The following is a 19,538-nucleotide window of genomic DNA, read 5'->3' on the forward strand; positions in this document are numbered from 1 at the left end:
AAATAAATAAAAATTTTTTGCTTATTTTTTGTAAAGTAAAAATTGCATTCAGTACAGTGCTAATCCATTTTCATTTTTATTTGAAGACATCTGCACAGAATGCATTTGCTGCACTGAGAGCCCAATTCATAGGGCCACAAAGGCAAGAGAGGAGAGGCCAACGTGAAGTTGCCAGTCAGTCTCCTGACGTAGGTTCTATATATAAATTTGGGGGGGAAAAAACGGTAGTCTGAGTTGCCAGGTGTCCACCAAGAAATTTAAAGGATTGAGAATGTTTTTGTAAAGAGGAGTGGAACCAAAATTTCTCCTGAATTGTGTGCAGAACTGGTGACCAACTACAAGAAACATCTTACCATTATGTTTGCCAACAAGGGTTTATCCACCAAGTACTCAGTCATGTTTTTCTTGAGGATTAAATGCTTATATCACTAAGTGACATGCAAATGAATTTATAACTTTCATGTAATGTGGTTTCTTTTCTGTATTTTTTTGGTTGAAACTTTTACTCTCTCCATTAAAATGAAGCTACCATAAAAATGAGACACTGTTCATTTCTTTGTATGTGAGCAAACTTACAAATTCAGCAGGGGATCAAATAATTATGTCCTCCACTGTAAATGAGAGGCAAAGAGAGAGCTTGGAAGCAGAGACAGGAGAGGGGAAAGATGGGTGATGGCATTTCCAGCTAGCACAGTAGCGAGTACCCGCAACAAGGGTCAGACTCTCCCATATGAAAAATCACAAGGACTAAGAAAAGTGATTAATTGCTCTGCAACACAAAGTTTACAGGAAAAAAAAAACAGAAACCGTGGAACTAGATGGAGGTGGTTGTGGTCTCTGAATTGCAGAGCTGCAGGAAAAAGGAAAATAGTGCAGCCAACAGAAAGGTTGAGAGAATGCAACAATAAAAGGGAAACGAGAGAGTGGAGGAGCGAGAGAGACAGAGAGATTGGAATATGAAGGAACTGGAGGCAAAGATAGCAGCAGGGAAGTTAGAGCGAGTCATGTATCGAATGAGCGTACATAGGAAAAGAGTCAGACAAACAGAGAGGGAGGAGCAAAGAGATTGACTGAGGCATTCATTAATATGATGTTCGTTATCTCTGACGGACTCCCTCAACAAATGTTCCTCTGTTCTCTAGTGTGCCATTCAATAAGTCTATGGCTGTGTGTGTGTGTGTGAGACAGAGAAACAGAGAGTGGGAGTTATTGTGTGTTTTCCTATGATTATGTGTTCATCAACTCTCAGTCTTAGCTCTGTACAACAATAATGCACTACTGCTAAATATGATATGACTGTGCAAAATGATAAACAAATCTTTCTTGTAACTGTATGGCTATATGTTTTGTTTCACTTGGGAATGCGTTCTGTGACAATATTATGTATCATAACCACACATCTCTTAGGGCTAGTGATAGATGCTAAAGTCAATTATAGATATTAACAATACTTTTAAAGCACAGGTCTTGAAGATTTTTAGACTGAATAGTCAGCATTTCTGACATTTCTTCCCAACATCTTGTCACCCTATGTTTCCCATTTTCTTCCTGGTCTGTGCAACTTAGTGCTTGACAAGCCGTTATCGTCACCTCTTTTAAATATTCCTCTCATTCTTTTGTACCCAACTACATTGCTCTTCTTCCCCGTCAGCTCTGTATTAGTTTGCTTTGCTCTCCTCTGGTCATCCTCTTCTCTTCGCTTTCTTTTCCTCACCTCATTTTATGATTACACCTTCTTGCAAACATTTTTTAAAAGGTGTTTTATGGATGAGGAAAAGCCCTGGCAGTCAGCAGGCGGCGACAATTTAAGTAAAGGAATTAGGACAGTTTACACCATAACATAACAAAAAAGAAAGAAATTTTGTCAATCTATATATATGATCTATTCACTGACTCTTTTACAGTATTTTTCTGTTCCCAGGCAATCACAGTATGATTCGTCTTCTGCAATATCAAAAGACTGATAGTGTATCAGACTAATGCTTTTGCATTGCATTTGTACTCACAAACACACTTCAAATGCAGACACACACAAAACCACACACAAGCTTCCCCAGACTTTCTGAAACAACCCTCTTCCAACAGCCTCTGCATTTAAATACCCTTCTTGAGTTCTGTGGCAAGCAGCATTGTCCATTCATCTAATTGATTAGAATGCCCCCCCCCCCCCCCCCCCCCAATCCATCTCTCACTCACACACACACACACACACACACACACACACACACACACACAGAGAAGAAACAGCTAACATCACACTCTGGGGCGTCAGACACTGAAATTATATACGTCAACATCATTGCCTATTTTCTAGTTTTCCATCTCCTATCTTCAGCATTTCTTCCATCCGGTCTCTCTCTCTGTGTCTCTTTCTCACTCTCTCTCCCCCCTTCTCTCTCTCTCTCGCCCTCTCTCTTTCCCTTTTCTTTCAGGGAGAGCTGATATCTCTGGCGGTTTGCCGCATGGAAGTCGCCCAGGCAAGGCAGAATATCATCTCTCTGAGCCGGACGTCTTCTCTCCATTTGCCCACCAGACACAGCACACTCACATTTACCGGGATTCCACGGGATATAACGGCATTTATCCGCTGACCGACTATCAGGAGAGTCTAAATCCCGGCTTCATTCCAGCAGAGGGGCGATATTTCTTAGTCAGATGTAACAACACAAAAACACGTAACGGATCACCAAGTGCGCAAAAGCCGCAGCTTAAAACATTACGCACGGCGAATTCTTTTCTTTTTCTATCTATTTTCAAATTCACCCATCAATTCTCTGCACGGACAAACCGGGGACTGGAGGCGGGGGGTACTTCCATGCTATGGAGTCCTGATTTTACCAAGCGACCCAGAGGGAGGCTTGAAACTGAGAAAATTCGTCGTGCCGTGCTGGAATATTAATAGCCAAATCCTAATAATAATCAAGGGGATATCGCAGCAGAGTTTGGGACTCTCGAGAGCACCCCAACTTTTTTTCTTCCTTTTTTTGTTTCCGTTTTTAATCTCTTCCCCTCTTATCTTCTCCGCCTGTGGGACTTGTATTTTCGTGACTGATTAGCAGTAAGCTACTTCACTTTCTGTCATGGACCGCTCGACGTCTTTGGATATAGAAGCGCTCAAGGTAAGACAGTCGCAGCATAGAGACGCGCACTTATTCCTGCAGAGAGAGTTGCAATACCCTTCTGTATGGGTGGATGAGTGGAGACACTGGTGGCGTATTGGGTGACTTGGAATGATGAGTGAATTGTCTTATGGCTGTTATTGGCTGGTTGGATTAATCCGCAAATGACTGACTGGTGCTGAAGGGTAAAGCTGATATCATGAGACGATGCTTGTTAACTGTTGGTTAGTTGGATGGGCGGCCAGCAGGTTGTTTGTTCTTTCTGGGGGGACCAAGTGACTTTTCGATGCTGGGAGGTTAACTGGTATCTGAAAGTCTTGAGGTACAATCATCAAATGGGGTTTAACATTCGGGTCGAGTAAACGGATGTAGTTGCAGCACTATCGAAGATATGCTTTCCCTCTCTCTCTCTCTGTTTCTGTTAAGTATAAAACCACACTCGTGCATGTTGGTTAAAAGAGGAGTGTGAGGACGAGCGTGTGTCAGCATTCAGCGTGTAAGGTAAATTTCACTAAGCTTTGCTTGCACAAAGATTTGTTGCAGTGAACTGTTGTGCGGTGTTGGGACATTCGATCGACGGGACGAATGCGCCCGACGTGTAAATGAATTAGCAAACATTCATAGAAACAGATAGAGAAGTAAGACTGCCACCAGACTTATCATTTCTATCCCCTTTCTTGAGTTATTAATCTTACTTTTCATTTCCCTCGGTGTAATACAGGTTTTTACTGGCTTAAAAGTGAAGCTGGCGATTCCTAATGTCAAGGGGAAGAAATAAATACCTGTGTGTACTTGTGCCCACAGATTTAGGCTATGTGGCTGTGTAGACATTGCTTTCCCGACTATATTTGTGAAGGACGCTTATATAGTTCGCGCTATCCTTTTATTCTAACCGTTGACATTTTTGTCCAATTTCCTAGGCATTTGCATGTCCATGTAGGTCAAATTCGGTGTTTTGTGGGATGAATCTTTTTGCACTTCACAATGAGAGCAACATAATGGGGAAAAAACAATAATAAGACATTGCTTCTAGTTACGTTTGACCAGAGGTAAGAATTAATGAAGTACAACTACTTTGTTACTTTACTTGAGTAGACTTTTCAGGTATTTGTACTTTACTGGAATATTTGTTTTTCTGACAATTGTTTACTTTTTACTCCTCATATTTTAACACAGATATATTTCCTTTCTGTTGCTTGTTACATTTTCAGAACAGGCTCATTACTTTAGGTTTAATGCATTTGATCTGTGTTGTTATTTCACATCACTGTGGAATTCCCAGTATCAAACCAATTAAAACTGTAGTCACTATATTCAGGGGTTAAAGTCTGGAACAGTCCATTTTTGGCACAAGTTTAAAAGATGTGTTCATGATATTATTGAGTGAGCAATTCAGAAGAGAACCAAGCATGCAGTCTCTTTTCATGGTAGTTTCATTTTAATGGAGCAAGACAGAATATTAACCAAAAAATCTACAAAAAGCACATTATATAAATTCTATATCCTGTCATGGATGTCACTGAGTGAAGTGAGTTTTTGATTCTCAAGCAAAACATAACTCCGTACTTTGTGGAGAAACCCTTGTTGGCAAGCACAGCAGTAAGGCATTTCTTGAAGTTGGTCACCAGATTTGAACATCAAATGAGGAATTTTGGCTCACTCCTCTTTAAATAAACTTTAAATCCTTTAGATTTCTTGGCTGCTGATTGGCAACTCAAAGCTTTGGCTCCCTCCACAGATTTTCTACATATATATTTTTTCCCCTTGATTTTTGGTTCGCCATCAAAATTAACTATCATGAAAATGAAAGACTGTTTATTTCTTTGATGGTGGGCAAACTTACAAATTGAGAAAGAGATCAAATAATTATTTTCCCCCGTGAAGGAAATCACTTTTTTTTTGAAGCAGCAGGTAATTTCAAATGCAACATTTCTAACAGCTCAACAAATATCAGCTATGTTGGACTGGTGAAGAGAAGATGAGATGTTCATGGTCAATGTTAGGTTACATCAATGGTAGGAGAGCTCAAAATTCATTTAAGGTAAAGATTGGGATGCTGATTAGATTCATTCACTGAATTCCAGCCTTATAATGTTTAGGTGTCAGAAATCAGCTACACTTGCTCATGTAACATCGGCTTATGTTGAATTCTGTTTGGTAAATCCAGAAAGCGCAGTGAATATTGGAGCAGCAGCTCCAGCACATGGCAGCTGATGCATTAAAAAAATCCACTGCAGCTCAGAATAGAAAATATCGAAAATATTGTCCATATGAATTCTTTTCACCACCTTACAACACTACACTCGATTTTACTCATTTTTCTGTTTTGGTGCAGAGGCAAAGTCATTCACACTGTAGGAAACAGAAAATAGAGATGAACTCCATTTGCTTTTAATCTCTGTGTGTTCTAGATAACACCTGTTCAAGCTGACTAAATAGTTTAGAATTAGAATTTGGGTTGAAGTAAAGTTTGTATTATTTTTTTTGTGACATGAAGTTCAGTTTCGTTTGAACAAAATAGCTGGTAGCTGATGTCCTCCAAAGAACTATATTTTACTTTTATACTTTGAGTGAATTTCGGAACTTTTTCCACTTTGAATAAAGAAGTTGAATCAGTACTTTACTTTTGCCAAATCATTTTGTTAAACAATGTGTATGTGTAAGTGTCCGTACTTCTACCTAAGTGAAGAATGTTTGTACTTTTTGCCACCTCTGTTAATGTTTGCTAGTCATTTATCACTCAACTTTCACTCAGTATTTTGGCTGTTTTTAATGCGGTTCTCTATTTATATATGCTAATTCAATTCATTATACATTTGAATTATATAATGAAAATACATTCACTCTAACTCTAGAGTAGGTCATTGTTAGCAGTCATGGACATGTATTGAAAGATAAGTAAATAATTCTAGTTAAGAAAGCTCACTGTAGTATACACATTAATGGCCATTAATGGCCACATACATTGTACACCTATTATACCACTGAGTTTTCAATAGGGAATACAATTTAGACACAGACTGTGGGTGGAAATGTCTATTTACTGCGTGCTGCTGCATTTATTGGTGACCAGTAACTAGATAAATTAACAAATCAATAAAATTCCTCCGAGGTTTGACATTTCAAGCAACATTTTATGTGATCAAATTTCTGAGAAGGGAACCTTGATACCGCACTGATGCAGAGCTCCAGACGGACTTGGACTCAGCTGGCTGGTTGCTGATTTAAAAGATCAAAATTGGCGTTCGGATTTTAAAATGACCTTAACTGTTAGCCAATGAAACTGACCTGCAGAATTTTGTGAGTACTAATGTTTTTGTCTCTGCTATTTTCTGGTGTCTATTTGATGCTTGTTCCTTTTAGACATGCACTCATTTCTGTTAATTTGATGAATCACTTACCGACTTATTAATCATCGGCAAAGGTAATTATTGATAACAAGTTTAAATAAGAACTCTGGGAACTTTGTGTAAAAATATTATGGCAATCTGATAGTTACATTTATGCAAAGATATATATGAAGACATATATATGCGCATCTCTGTTATGAATCTTTGTAAGTTGCACAGCTCACCAACAATCACAACTGTGTTGGATACACACCTAAACAGCAAAAGCAAATGTGTAGTTTTAAAACTTTTAAAACAGCAATGTGGTTGCCGCTAATGCAACTGAGCTTTTTGAATAAAATTCAGCATCGCATGTATTATTCCCATTCTCTCTGAATGACTAAAGGTAAATAATTAAGTTAAGCTGTCATTGCTGTCATTAGATTATGTTTAGTTAATCTCTGTACAGTGGAACTTACTGAATGTTACTGTGATTGCATATTAAAAGTTGGTGGCTCTAGTTTTATAGCGCTATGTTAAAAGAATAATGACCTTTCCTTTCCTTAAAAAAGTAAATGACCATGCAGGATTTCTAGCTGTTATTCTCTAAAAATAATGATCACCCGTACCTCCCATCCCACGTAAGAACTACTACATCACACTACATATTGAGTTTAAAGTATTTCCATCTAGTTCTGCTACGTCCATCTCTTTATCTATCTGCTTGATGTTTTCTGCAGAGCTGGTGACATGTCCTTGGCAATGGTGACAGTCCCTAAGTTTGAGTGCATTGGGTTTTGGCACTCAGAAGTACTCACACATACACACTCCTGCAGTATGCTCTGTATAGTGAAGGTTTGAAGGTATGCACATCTGAGTGAGTTTATATGCAAGAAATCATAATTCATGATTAAATGCTGAAAAGTGTAGGAACTGCAAATGAATGTAGTGGCTTTTCTAATACAGCAAAAGTGTGTGTGTGTGTGTGTGTGTGTGTGTGTGTGTGTGTGTGTGTGTGTGTGTGTGTGTGTGTGTTTGAGAGGGAGAGAGAAAGAGAGAAACTGCACAGGCTTACTGACCACATAGCCTTCTGGACTAGTGGAGACAAACACATGCAGTATATACACACAGCAATCCAATCTAATGAAAAACCAGATTTTTTTTCTTCAGTTAGTCAAATGTGTGTGTGTCTAGTGCCTGTGTGTGTGTGTGTTTCAAAAAGCACTCTCAGGAAATGAACAGAGAACAAGGACAACATCGGGACATTGATAAGACACTGCATTATATAAAATCTACAATTGGTATGTGTGTGCGTGTTTGTGTGTGCATGTGAATGTGTGTGTTTTTAACCAAAGACCTATGGGGTCATAAATCAGTGCAGGTTTCAATATCAATAGAGCAGTTTAAGTGGTATTGATCTTTAGTAATAGCTGCACCATAAATTATATACAGTATAATAAGGGCAGTCAGATTGAATTTGACCCTCTAGATCAGAAGCTCTGGACTTGCAACAGGCAAAGGAAACCTGGAGTTTATCTTTCGTAAGTCTACAGATTATGAGTTAACACTGATATAACTATAACTATACATTATAAATAGTGTCTATAAATTTGTGACTGGTGAAAAAACAAGGAAATGTAATTCCTTTTCTAGCCACCATAGAACATAACTTCTAAATTATGGTTAGTTAATCACAAAGTGGACAGCCAAATGAACCAACCTATGATACAAGCCTGAAACTGAATGAAACAGCATTTGCAATGTGGCTGTTTTCCCACCTTGGTTACACTCTTTCACTTAAATCCATTTGGTAACCACCCAGTGCAGCCACAGTTTTGCATTTCTGGCCACTGAGCAGCTCAATTGGAGCAATTGGGGGTTCAGTGCCTTTTCCAAGGGCACTTCAAAAGTAGCTGCTGAGGGATGGGAGAACATTACTCATTCATTTAAGTGAGCTGGGCTGCAGCTTGCCTCTCTAACCTCCAAGTTAGAGAGTGCAATTCTTCATCTGTGTATCACCAGTTCAGTTCAATTATGTTACAAGTGCAAAAACACACGTGAACTGATTACTCAATGTGCTCCAGTGTGAAATACATTATATTGTAGTGACAGTCATGTTTGTTGAGGTTGCCAATGTGACAGCTGCACAATTTGAAAGTGGGGGCCTCACTCTCAGCCACACTGACTTCATTCCTATTGTAGTGGAGACTTCCCAAACATTTGCATGCATCCTCATTTTCAGTTTTGAATCCATAACAGATAGGCTGTGATGCATTACGATTCCTGACTGTGGCATCACATTAATAACAAAGCCTTTCCGGGTGGCAAATTATTCCACTGCAATAGGCAGCTGAATGTGAATTTAACCACTTTGAAGTTTCTTAGCCATTGGAATTGGAACATCACACGGCATTGCATAATGTGCAAATGAATAGAAAACACAAGACTGACATATTAATATTTCTGTTTTTTTTTTCAATTTTGGTATTTAGACAAAATTGTTTGTCTAATTAAACTAATCAACACTTGCTCAAATCAAGGTAACTTATTAACCTATACTATTTTGAACTAAGATAAATCCCTCCCTTCTATCATTCATTGATAAATTTGACACGGACTTACGTTACATTTGGGGTTAAAGTGATAATCAGTGTTGACTGGTAAGGTACTGATGTATTTTAATTTCACTTAACAGAGGCAACCTTTAGTAGCTAGCCAGTGTACTTCAGTTCTCATGTATGCAGAGTTAAAAATGTATTTCAGTTGATTAATATCACCATTGCCTCTGTATTGAACAGTCGTCTACTTTTCCCCCTACTTTCTAACACCTGGAGTAACAATGAAAAAATATTGAAAAAGATAGTCAACTATTAGTGGAATTACAGCAAAATGGAAGTGATTGGGAATAGCAGCAACTCAAATGCAATGTTTTAAATGTTTTAAAGCATGCTGCCACTGGATTCTCTGGAGTGACGAATAACACTTCTGTGGCTTGCAATCCGGTGGACGAGTCTGAGTTTGGCAGTTGCCAGGAGAATGGTACTTTTCCGACTGCACTGTGTCATGTGTAAAGGAGGGGAGATTATTGTGTGAGGTTGTTTTTCAGGAGCTGGGCTCAGCCCCTTAGTACCAGTGAAAAGAACTCTTAATGCTTCATCATAGCAAGACATTTTGGACAATTTCATGCTTCTGACTTTGTGGGAACAGTTTGAGGATGGTCCCTTTCTGTTGAAACAGAACTGCGCACAAGTGCGCAAAGTAAGGTCCATAAAGACATGGATGAGCGAGTTTGCTGTGGAAAAACTTGACTGGCCTGCACAGAGTCCTGACCTCAGCCCAACAGAACACCTTTGGGATGAGTTACAGTGGAATTTGTGAGCCAAACCTTCTCGTCCAACATCAGTGTTCAACCCCACAAATGCATGCACTTCTGGAAGAATGGTCGAGTTGAAGCTGTTAGAGCTACAAAGGGTGGGCCAGCATCATACTAAACCAAATGCATTAAGAATGGGATTTCACTCATGTTCGTATGTGTGTAAAGGCAGACTTGTGAATACTTGGCATTACAGTATATAAATGAGTACAGGTTAAAACTATTCCCAAATTACTCTAGGCTTCCTTTTTTTAAATTTTTTTTTTTTACCTTTTTCTTACTCATACCACAGTGTTTTTTAATTTCATTATAAATTCAATAATGCACACATGCCCACACATTCACTTAGAGATGGCCCGGAGCAGGAGTGTGCCATATTGAAGGTAAGTTTCAGAGTGAAGTAGTCAGTAACCTTCTTTATCCACATCAGTTCATTTTACAGTTAATTACCCAATTTTGCAGAAAGAATATTTCCATTACACAATATAGTGTGGTTGTGCATGTGTGTGTGTGTTACATAAATAGAATTTCACTCGCAATCATGGCTTTTCTGTGTTTATGTTTATTCATGTTTGTGTGCGTGTGAGTGTGTGCGGGGGTGGGTGTGCGTGTGTGTATTGCTTGGGTAGCAGTGTTTAAAGGTCTAATAGCTATGGGGCTAGAATTGGCCTTTTAAAGGTTAATTTACAGTGTTTAGACTTCATGAGTGTGTGTGCATATTGGAGTTTACGAGTTTTGTTATGTTTGCTGAACAGTAAAGTAATTCACAGTATGAACCCCTCTCCTTCACATTGCTTGTAGGCATGTATGTGTTCTGTTCTATGTGTATGTGAACTTTAAACCACCTGACATTATGAATTGCTTGAAGATGAGCTAACACAGCTGTGCTGCGTAATAATTAAGGAAAATACACTGGTAGTTTGGAAAGTAATGCTGTTTTCTTTCTTCTTAGACTTAAAATGGACTGTTTTTTCTTAGCAAAAATGTTTCTTAAAAAATGTTTCTTGAAACAAGAACTAGAAACAGCTGGTCTAGCGCCATCAGAGGCTCCCTAAGAGAACCTTACCAATATGTATTTCCCTCTTTCCTGCAAAAACAAAGTAAATACAAAATACAGTTTTAAATAATGATTTCTTTTATTAAGGGAACAAAGTTATCCAAACCTACAGTGGGGCAAAAAAGTATTTAGTCAGCCACCGATTGTGCAAGTTCCCCCACCTAAAATGATGACAGAGGTTAGTAATTTGCACCAGAGGTACACTTCAACTGTGAGAGACAGAATGTGAAAAAAAAAATCCATGAATCCACATGGTAGGATTTGTAAAGAATTTATTCGTAAATCAGGGTGGAAAATTAGTATTTGGTCACCTCAAATAAGGAAAATCTCTGGCTCTCACAGACCTGTAACGTCTTCTGTAAGAAGCTTTTCTGTCCCCCACTCGTTACCTGTATGAATGGCACCTGTTTGAACTCATCATCTGTATAAAAGACACCTGTCCACAGCCTCAAACAGTCAGACTCCAAACTCCACCATGGCCAAGACCAAAGAGCTTTCGAAGGACACCAGGAAAAGTATTGTAGATCTGCACCAGACTGGGAAGCGTGAATCTACAATAGGCAAGCAGCATGGTGTGAAAAAATCAACTGTGGGAGCAATCATCAGAAAATGGAAGACATACAAGACCACTGATAATCTCCCTCGATCTGGGGCTCCACGCAAGATCTCATCCCGTGGGGTCAAAATGATCATGAGAACGGTGAGCAAAGATCCCAGAACCACACGGGGGGACCTGGTGAATGACCTGCAGAGAGCTGGGACCAAAGTAACAAAGGTCACCATCAGTAACACACTACAACGGCAGGGAATCAAATCCCGCAGTGCCAGACGTGTTCCGCTGCTGAAGCCAGTGCATGTCCAGGCCCGTCTGAAGTTTGCCAGAGAGCACATGGATGATACAGCAGAGGATTGGGAGAATGTCATGTGGTCAGATGAAACCAAAGTAGAACTTTTTGGTATAAACTCAACTCGTCGTGTTTGGAGGAAGAAGAATACTGAGTTGCATCCCAAGAACACCATACCTACTGTGAAGCATGGGGGTGGAAACATCATGCTATGGGGCTGTTTTTCTGCCAAGGGGACAGGACGACTGATCCGTGTTAAGGACAGAATGAATGGGGCCATGTATCGTGAGATTTTGAGCCAAAACCTCCTTCCATCAGTGAGAACTTTGAAGATGAAACGAGGCTGGGTCTTCCAACATGACAATGATCCAAAACACACCGCCCGGGCAACAAAGGAGTGGCACCGTAAGAAGCATTTGAAAGTCCTGGAGTGGCCTAGCCAGTCTCCAGACCTCAACCCCATAGAAAATCTGTGGCGGGAGTTGAAAGTCCGTGTTGCTCGGCGACAGCCCCAAAACATCACTGCTCTCGAGAAGATCTGCATGGAGGAATGGGCCAAAATACCAGCTACTGTGTGTGCAAACCTGGTAAAGACCTATAGTAAACATTTGACCTCTGTTATTGCCAACAAAGGTTATGTTACAAAGTATTGGGTTGTATTTTTGTTATTGACCAAATACTTATTTTCCACCCTGATTTACGAATAAATTCTTTACAAATCCTACCATGTGGATTCATGGATTTTATTTTCACATTCTGTCTCTCACAGTTGAAGTGTACCTCTGGTGCAAATTACTGACCTCTGTCATCATTTTAAGTGGGGGAACTTGCACAATCGGTGGCTGACTAAATACTTTTTTGCCCCACTGTACCTGGCCCTGTGTGAAAAAGCAATTGAGCCCTAAATCTAATAACTGGTTGTGCCACCCTTGGGAGCAAGAACAGCAATCTTCTGAGTCTTTCATATTGGCGTGGAGGAATTTTGGCCCACTCTTCTTTGTTTTACTTCAGCCACATTGATGAGCTTTCAAACATAAATGCCCCGTTTAAGATTATGCCAAAGCATTTCAATTGGACGTCAATTAGGAGTGCCTGGTTTGGGCAATCCAAAATCTTCATTTTGTTTTCTTTATTTTATTATATTTTTTGTATTTTTTTGTGGTTGAGTTGTTAGTGCGGTTTGGATCCTTTTCCTGTTGCATAACCCAACCGTGCTTGAGTTGGGTTATGCAACTTAATTAATGGCCAGATGCATCAGGATTTTCTGTTACAGAGCAGAATTCATGGTTCCATCTGTTACGACATCAATTAAGTCATCAAGGTCCCGAAGCAGCAAAACAGCCTTAGACGAACATGTTGGTCTGTTGGCACAATGTTCTTTTTAAGAAATTTACACGAAATGCACAAAATGTAAAGGGACTCAAACCTTCCAAAAAGTTCAACTTCGGTCCACAGCATATTTTTCTAAAAGCCTTGCAGATCATCAAGATGTTGTTGTTGTTTTTTTAAAATTTGAGATCTTTATGGTCAGCAGTGGTTTTCACCTTTTGTTGAATCACTAAGCTTAACTGAGGCATGTGAGGCCTGCAGAATTTAATTAAGCATCAGGGATATTTTAGGAATGCATGCAGCATACCTAAGTCACATTCGTCGATATACAAGAAATCATGAAATGGGAGTTGTCTGGGGATGCATTACTCAGTAGATACATGGGGAAAAAGGCAGAGCAGACTGCAGACATGTTTTGTTAGCAGAGAGAAAACATGGTGGGGTTGATCTTGGCCCTGGGGAGACTCTAGGGTCCGCATCACTATATGATTTAAACAATTACAAACACACACAGTTGGCCAGACAGAGTCCTGCAGACGACCACTTTATGCATATAATAACCATTGAGGAAATAGGTGTAAATGTGTGAATGCATTACTATATAAACCTTTTGCATCCACGGGCAAACACAAATGAATCCATTTGTGTTTGCCTGTGGTGCATTTACTGTGTACTTGTCCCCAGATCACCACTCATGGCAGTAATCACTAACATACATACTCAGACACACACACAACACACACACACACACATATCCCAGTGGAGCCTAAAGCTTCCAAACGAGCGATCAGTCTTAACAATGACTGATGCCGCACCTCGCTACTTGCCACTCAACCTTTCCTGTGAAAGCCTCAGTGTTGTGCATTTGTTTCTCATTGTGTGACCTTTATACCCTATGTTAGCCAGTTTTGCACAAGGGAATGCTCTGTCCACTTTATGTTCTCTCATACTCTTGCAACTACTTTCTTCCTTTTCCACAGCAATCACATCTGCACTTACTGTAGAGTGTGTGAATGAAAGGAAGAAAATTTGGGTTTTTGCTGCGTTAATAATGTGAGTGTATATTATAAAGCTATACACATTTTTGCAGCAGCATTACAGCATACGCAATACCTCCAAAGTTACAGTGGTTTCTTTTAAAAAATATTCTTCTATTTCTCCAGTTAGGCCGAAATAAGAGCACTAATAACAGTAAACAATTTTAAAACCTTGTAGTGCAGTGGTATGTTTATTACTTCTTTGAAACCGTTTACTAAAATCTTTTATTTCAGCTTGATACCTATCTGTCTAAATTCCAAAGTATAACTGAGAAAAGGTGAAATAATAAGAACTGGTGAAAAAACGCACTTTTTCTGTCACTTTGCACACAGCATTAAGCAAGAACAGCAAACAGAGAAAGAGTGGCTCAGCAACGCCAGATTCATCATTCTTATTTTTTTGATATTTTGAGCGGAGTGGAATTTAGTGAAATCATCCAGAATTACCTCAAACAGCATTCACATTCATCTATTGCTTTTTGCAGACATATTTCACTGGTAAACTGAAAACGCTGATCGACTTTTGATGCAAGGGGGAAATCAGGTAAGTGATTAAGATTCAGCCCCAGTGGGAGAAAAGGAAATACATTTACAAGCTTTCATATTAAATAATCTAATAGTTGTTGCTGCATTTTTAGTCTTGGCCAGAGTAGTGGCCCATACTAGCAGCATGTACACCGCAATGTCTAAAAGCAAAATATCACTTTGAACACTGTATCAGTGTAAATATCAATATAATTTTAAATGTTATACAGCAGACACAACAGGTGCCATGGTATGTCAGTGCATAAAGGATCCTTCCTCAGTTTAATGAAACATTTTTATGAGGAGCAGTATTATCAGCACTCTACCATGAAATGTGGCATATGAAAAATACATTGCAGTATCAGCATCATGATCAAGGCTCATGGCACAGTTCATCCTGGATATGTCACATAGCTCGACTACATGGCCTTGATGTTTTCTATACCCCTGATTCTGGCATTGACGCTCAAATGCTTGTTTCAGCTGACCTGTCACTGACATATTGAATGAATTATTTTCAGTATTGCAGCACTATTGAAATTGTGTTGCAAATGACCACAACAGTCTCTCCTTAATTCACTGAAAATTGCAATCAAGGAAATAGCGGGTGTGCATTTGTTCTGCAGACTTTCATTATCTTGTACATTTTTCCTCTGTCCACTGTGACTACTTCAGAGATAGTGGTTTTGAGAGATGTACAAATTTGTCTCTGTCCAAAAGAATGAAACGATGTGGTGCCATTTCATCTGCAGCATAAATGTCACAAGGCTGTTCACTGTTCAATATTAGATTTTAATTTGAGGTGTAGCTCACCATGAAGGGACCTTTACAGTTGTCATCATGTGCACTGCTGCAGGCTATGTCCCCCTGTCCAGCAATGACAAGTTAATATGCTGCTTTGCACAGTGGTGCTAAACAGTCTCAGATCTCAGTCATTAAATTCTTCACAAATTGCTATGATCATTTGTAGCTTATTGCAACATGACTCTGTTTCTCAACAACAATTTTATTTCAAAATTGAATTATGTTGTAATGACAAGGTAATCATGATCTGGTAATTATGTGGTCCAGCTATGACAAGCTAATGATCGCCTGTTTTGTCAGGTACACAAATCAGTGGCTTTTTGTTGTGGCTTTAGTGTAAATCTGGCTGAGATAACATTTTTAACACTGGGCAAGCCTTAGCGCTGCACTTGGACTCATATTCTGTAATGCACACAGGCCATAAACTAAACTTAACTTAAATGGTAGTGCAGTATTTAGCTTAGCCACTCTTCAGAAAATCTGATTATTTTATACTGACAACACATTTTTCTCTAATTTTTACCTCATGATTGTGCAGGAGGCTATACCTCCAAATGCTGTAAGCAGATATGGACTTTTCACTCCCTGCATTCTCAGCCTCCAACTTGCACATGCGGCGTAACCTTTATTCCTTGATAACATTTATTTTGTCATTTCCCTGCAGCAAGCCAGCTATCATGTGCCCCAGCTTGGTTATCATTTACAGAGACTGTGGAACTGACACTGAAATGACAGGGTAATATTCGTCTCCGTATACACCATCTTGTCCTGTCTGTCACGTCCCAAAGCACAGACTTTGATGCCATTATGACATAAATTTAGCTCAATATTACAATTGAATTAAATATTAGGGTTAAATGATTTTGACCCAGGTTGATAAATACCAGCCTTGGCACTGTTAACACTCTAAAAAGTTCAGTTGTGTTAATTTTATTAACAAACAGTAAAAGTACTGAACAAATCTTATTTAAAGAATTTCACGATACTTCAATCTTGTTAGCAAAATTCTCTGTTAGGGTAAATGGGTTACGTTGGGTTGCTTTTTCAGTGACAAATTTGAATCTCTAAGATGAGACAAGATAGGATTCAATAAGGCATGTTATACTTTATTCATCCCAGCGGTTGTGGTGTCACAACAGCCAAAACACACAGCCTATATTAAAATAGCTTAATTACGCTCCCTGTTTTGTGAACATTTTATTATGTCCTTATATTGTTAATTTTTCTACTTTATTTAAAAATCAGTTTACTACATTGTGCTTTATCATATCAACTGTGATTTGATATGACAGCTGTATAAAAAATACACTATTAATTATAATTTTAACAAAGTAGGAAATGCTAGAAGCAGGTGATGTCCAACCCAAATGCAAAGAGCACTCAGAGAGTGCAATTCCTCCCGAAGAGCACTGGCTATACCAAAAATTTTATGTTTTATGATGTTTTTATTACAACATGATGACTTCAGCCTGTTTTTAATATATAACATGACGATTTTTGACATTGTAGGGCATTGCCTTAAGATTGCCCCTAAGATCCAATATATCGTTAGCTTCATAGCATAAGTGCCTAAGTCATTGACTTAGTCAAATGACTTAGGCAATTATGCTATGAAGCTAACGATATGCATTTGTGAATTGAAGATTGTTCAGCCTAATTGGATAGCGTTGTGTTAGAACCACATGACCACAGGACGTTCTAACTCTCTAAGCTGGAAAATAAGGTACAGCCAAAAATGCTGAAGATACGAAGGTGACACCATATGAATCATAATTTGAAACAAACATGACTGCAGGAGCCAGACAACCTGTGCCCCAACTCGCTCTGCATCAATGGTCCTTCAGCTGTACTGTCCCTGCAGTATTGCCTAGCATCTTTACATTATCCCACCAGCAGCAGTGCATTTATCTGTTAGCTGTATCTGCCTTCCTGTCCCTCAGCCCCCTGACAAGTAAATCATCTCTTCTCCTGCTGTGACAGCACAATCCTGATGTCTTTCACTTCTGCAGGCTAGGGTAGGCCACACACATGTTGAACACACACGCGCATGCACACACACATACACACATACACATTTGCAGCGAAAGGCAGGAACAGGCAAACACATTACACACATGCTGGGATCCATACGCACACACAAACACTTTTTGTCAGAGGGGATTCTCGTCTACTCAAGGACAGAGTGGTGACACCTCATCATGAGCCAAATGAAGCAAGAGCAGCACAGAGAAGAGGAGGGAAAGAGGAGAGATCGAGGGCTGGATGGAGCGGAACGACAGAGTAATATGGAGGAGGTTGAGTTGAGTTATATGCCAGCAAGGCGACCAACACCTGGTGCTAGATTTCAGGGGCATGAAATAAGCTCTGGGAAATGTAGAGGGACAGACAGAAAGTGAGGTGATGGGGGGAATGAAGTGTCCAGTCTAGTCCAGGTACAGACACCTCTAGACACCTTTCTCTCTCGCTCTCTTGCTTCCTTTATGTGCTGTTCTTATTTGTGCCAGCTTTTGCAGTAATTCATTGAAGACTGTGAGGAACTTAGTTTAATTGAGATAGCAAGTGTGACAAAAGGAGAGAGATAACATTAACATGTTTTCCACACCACGCTTCTCCTTCAATTTGCTTGGATTACATTCACAGCTGAAAAATATGCCTTTTCTAAACTCATTAAAATTGGATTTCATTTCCATTTTACAAAATGTAGCAGTCACCTACTTTACAATTTTCCCATCATATAGTGAATAAATGTTATTTTTCTTATGCATGTAATGTATCAATGTACTGCCTGATTTGGATTAGCAATTTACTTTAATATAAATACAGGTCTTGAGCTTTGTGCATGTGCTGGGTTTAAATGTGGCCAAATGTAGCGTCACATGTCACTAACGAATCAACTGATCTTGAAAGTAATTCAGGAGTATTTATAGTTTGTGATTATGACTGTGATCTTCCAGAGCCAATGTTATTTCTAAATAAAAACAGGGACCCAAAGGCTGGGGAAGAGAAAATAAATTGAGAGAAATGAAGCAGAATAGGACAAGGTACTTGTCACTGTCTGTTCTCGTAACTCAGAAGTGGGAGAGTGAAGGACAGAAAGAGATGGAGTGATGGAAAGGAGGACAGAGGACTGTGTTTCACCTGAGAGAGCTACAGATGGATGATAATGCAGCAATAGACAGAGGGCAGAAAGGAGAGCACGCAAAACAGAAGAAGAAAGCAAGATCGAGGCAAGAAGTGTAGAGGAAGGTATATAGAATGCAAAAAAGAAAGCCAGAGCTGAGTGTAAGAATTAAAGGCAAAAAGTGAAGGTCAGAATGAACATAAAAGAGCCAGAAACAAAGAAAATGGATGCTTCCTAAAATTGTAAAATTGACTGAAAAATGCTAGCTTTTAACTTCTTGACCCAAACTCCTGTAAAAATATCCTTGGCTGCTGGCCAGATTTAAGCCTGATTCTATCTGCTAAATTGATTCAGATCCTGAAACTGGCAGCTAAGATAACCATGCGTCTTGTGCCATATATCTTATGTAATTGATATCTGTCTCTGAATGCGCTATCAGGGTAATAATCACTTAAATCAATACCTTTGAATTTGCAGCTTATGCTCGTTAACATATGTACAATTGATATTCTTCAGTGTGACTGACAAATAGATTCTGTTTTATCATTCCTAGGAAGGCGTGAGGAGAAAAGACGCACAATTGCCTCACTATAGTTAAGGAAAGTAGTGGTGACTTATGGGAGCAGATCACGCAGGAGTTCTTCAGTGGCTGGCAAACTTCAGAGTGAGGCTTCTACCCAGAAGGCAGGACTCTCACACAAATTAGAACATCAAGTAGTGAATGTGCACACACTCTTGGCTGAGATCTGACCACCCACAGAGGTCTCTGGCATCACATCTTTGATTTCGAATGTCAGAGCAGTGTGTGTCTTTTTTTGTAGTTAAGATAACTACAAATTAATAGCATGTTGCCAGTGAATTAAATTGCTGTATAATATCAAATGGCATCACATCATATGACCCCCTATGAGCAAGCACTGTGGCAAAAGTGGGAAGGAAAAACTCCCTTTTAACAGCAAGAAACCTCCTGCTCAGGGATGGGCGGCCATCTGCTGCGAC

At 39.4% G+C, this 19,538-nt stretch overlaps 1 protein-coding gene across 2 annotated transcripts in view; it reads left to right on the top strand.

Moving 5' to 3' along the window:
• The first annotated feature begins 2,448 nt into the window (after positions 1–2,448).
• LOC146572915 (zeta-sarcoglycan-like) overlaps positions 2,449–19,538 on the top strand; it is a 392,767-nt gene continuing 375,677 nt past the window's right edge. For both annotated transcript variants that reach the window (XM_085277367.1, XM_085277368.1), the window contains exon 1: positions 2,449–3,119. In XM_085277367.1, coding sequence (XP_085133493.1) covers positions 3,081–3,119 — 39 coding nt within the window. In that variant the 5' untranslated portion in view covers positions 2,449–3,080. The remainder of the gene's footprint in view (positions 3,120–19,538) is intronic.

The sequence above is a fragment of the Mchenga conophoros genome, linkage group LG6 (genome assembly GCF_057382185.1).
Source record: "Mchenga conophoros isolate Kocher_MC1m ecotype Shallow Benthic linkage group LG6, M_conophoros_male_GT1.1, whole genome shotgun sequence".
Classification (NCBI taxonomy): domain Eukaryota; kingdom Metazoa; phylum Chordata; class Actinopteri; order Cichliformes; family Cichlidae; genus Mchenga; species Mchenga conophoros.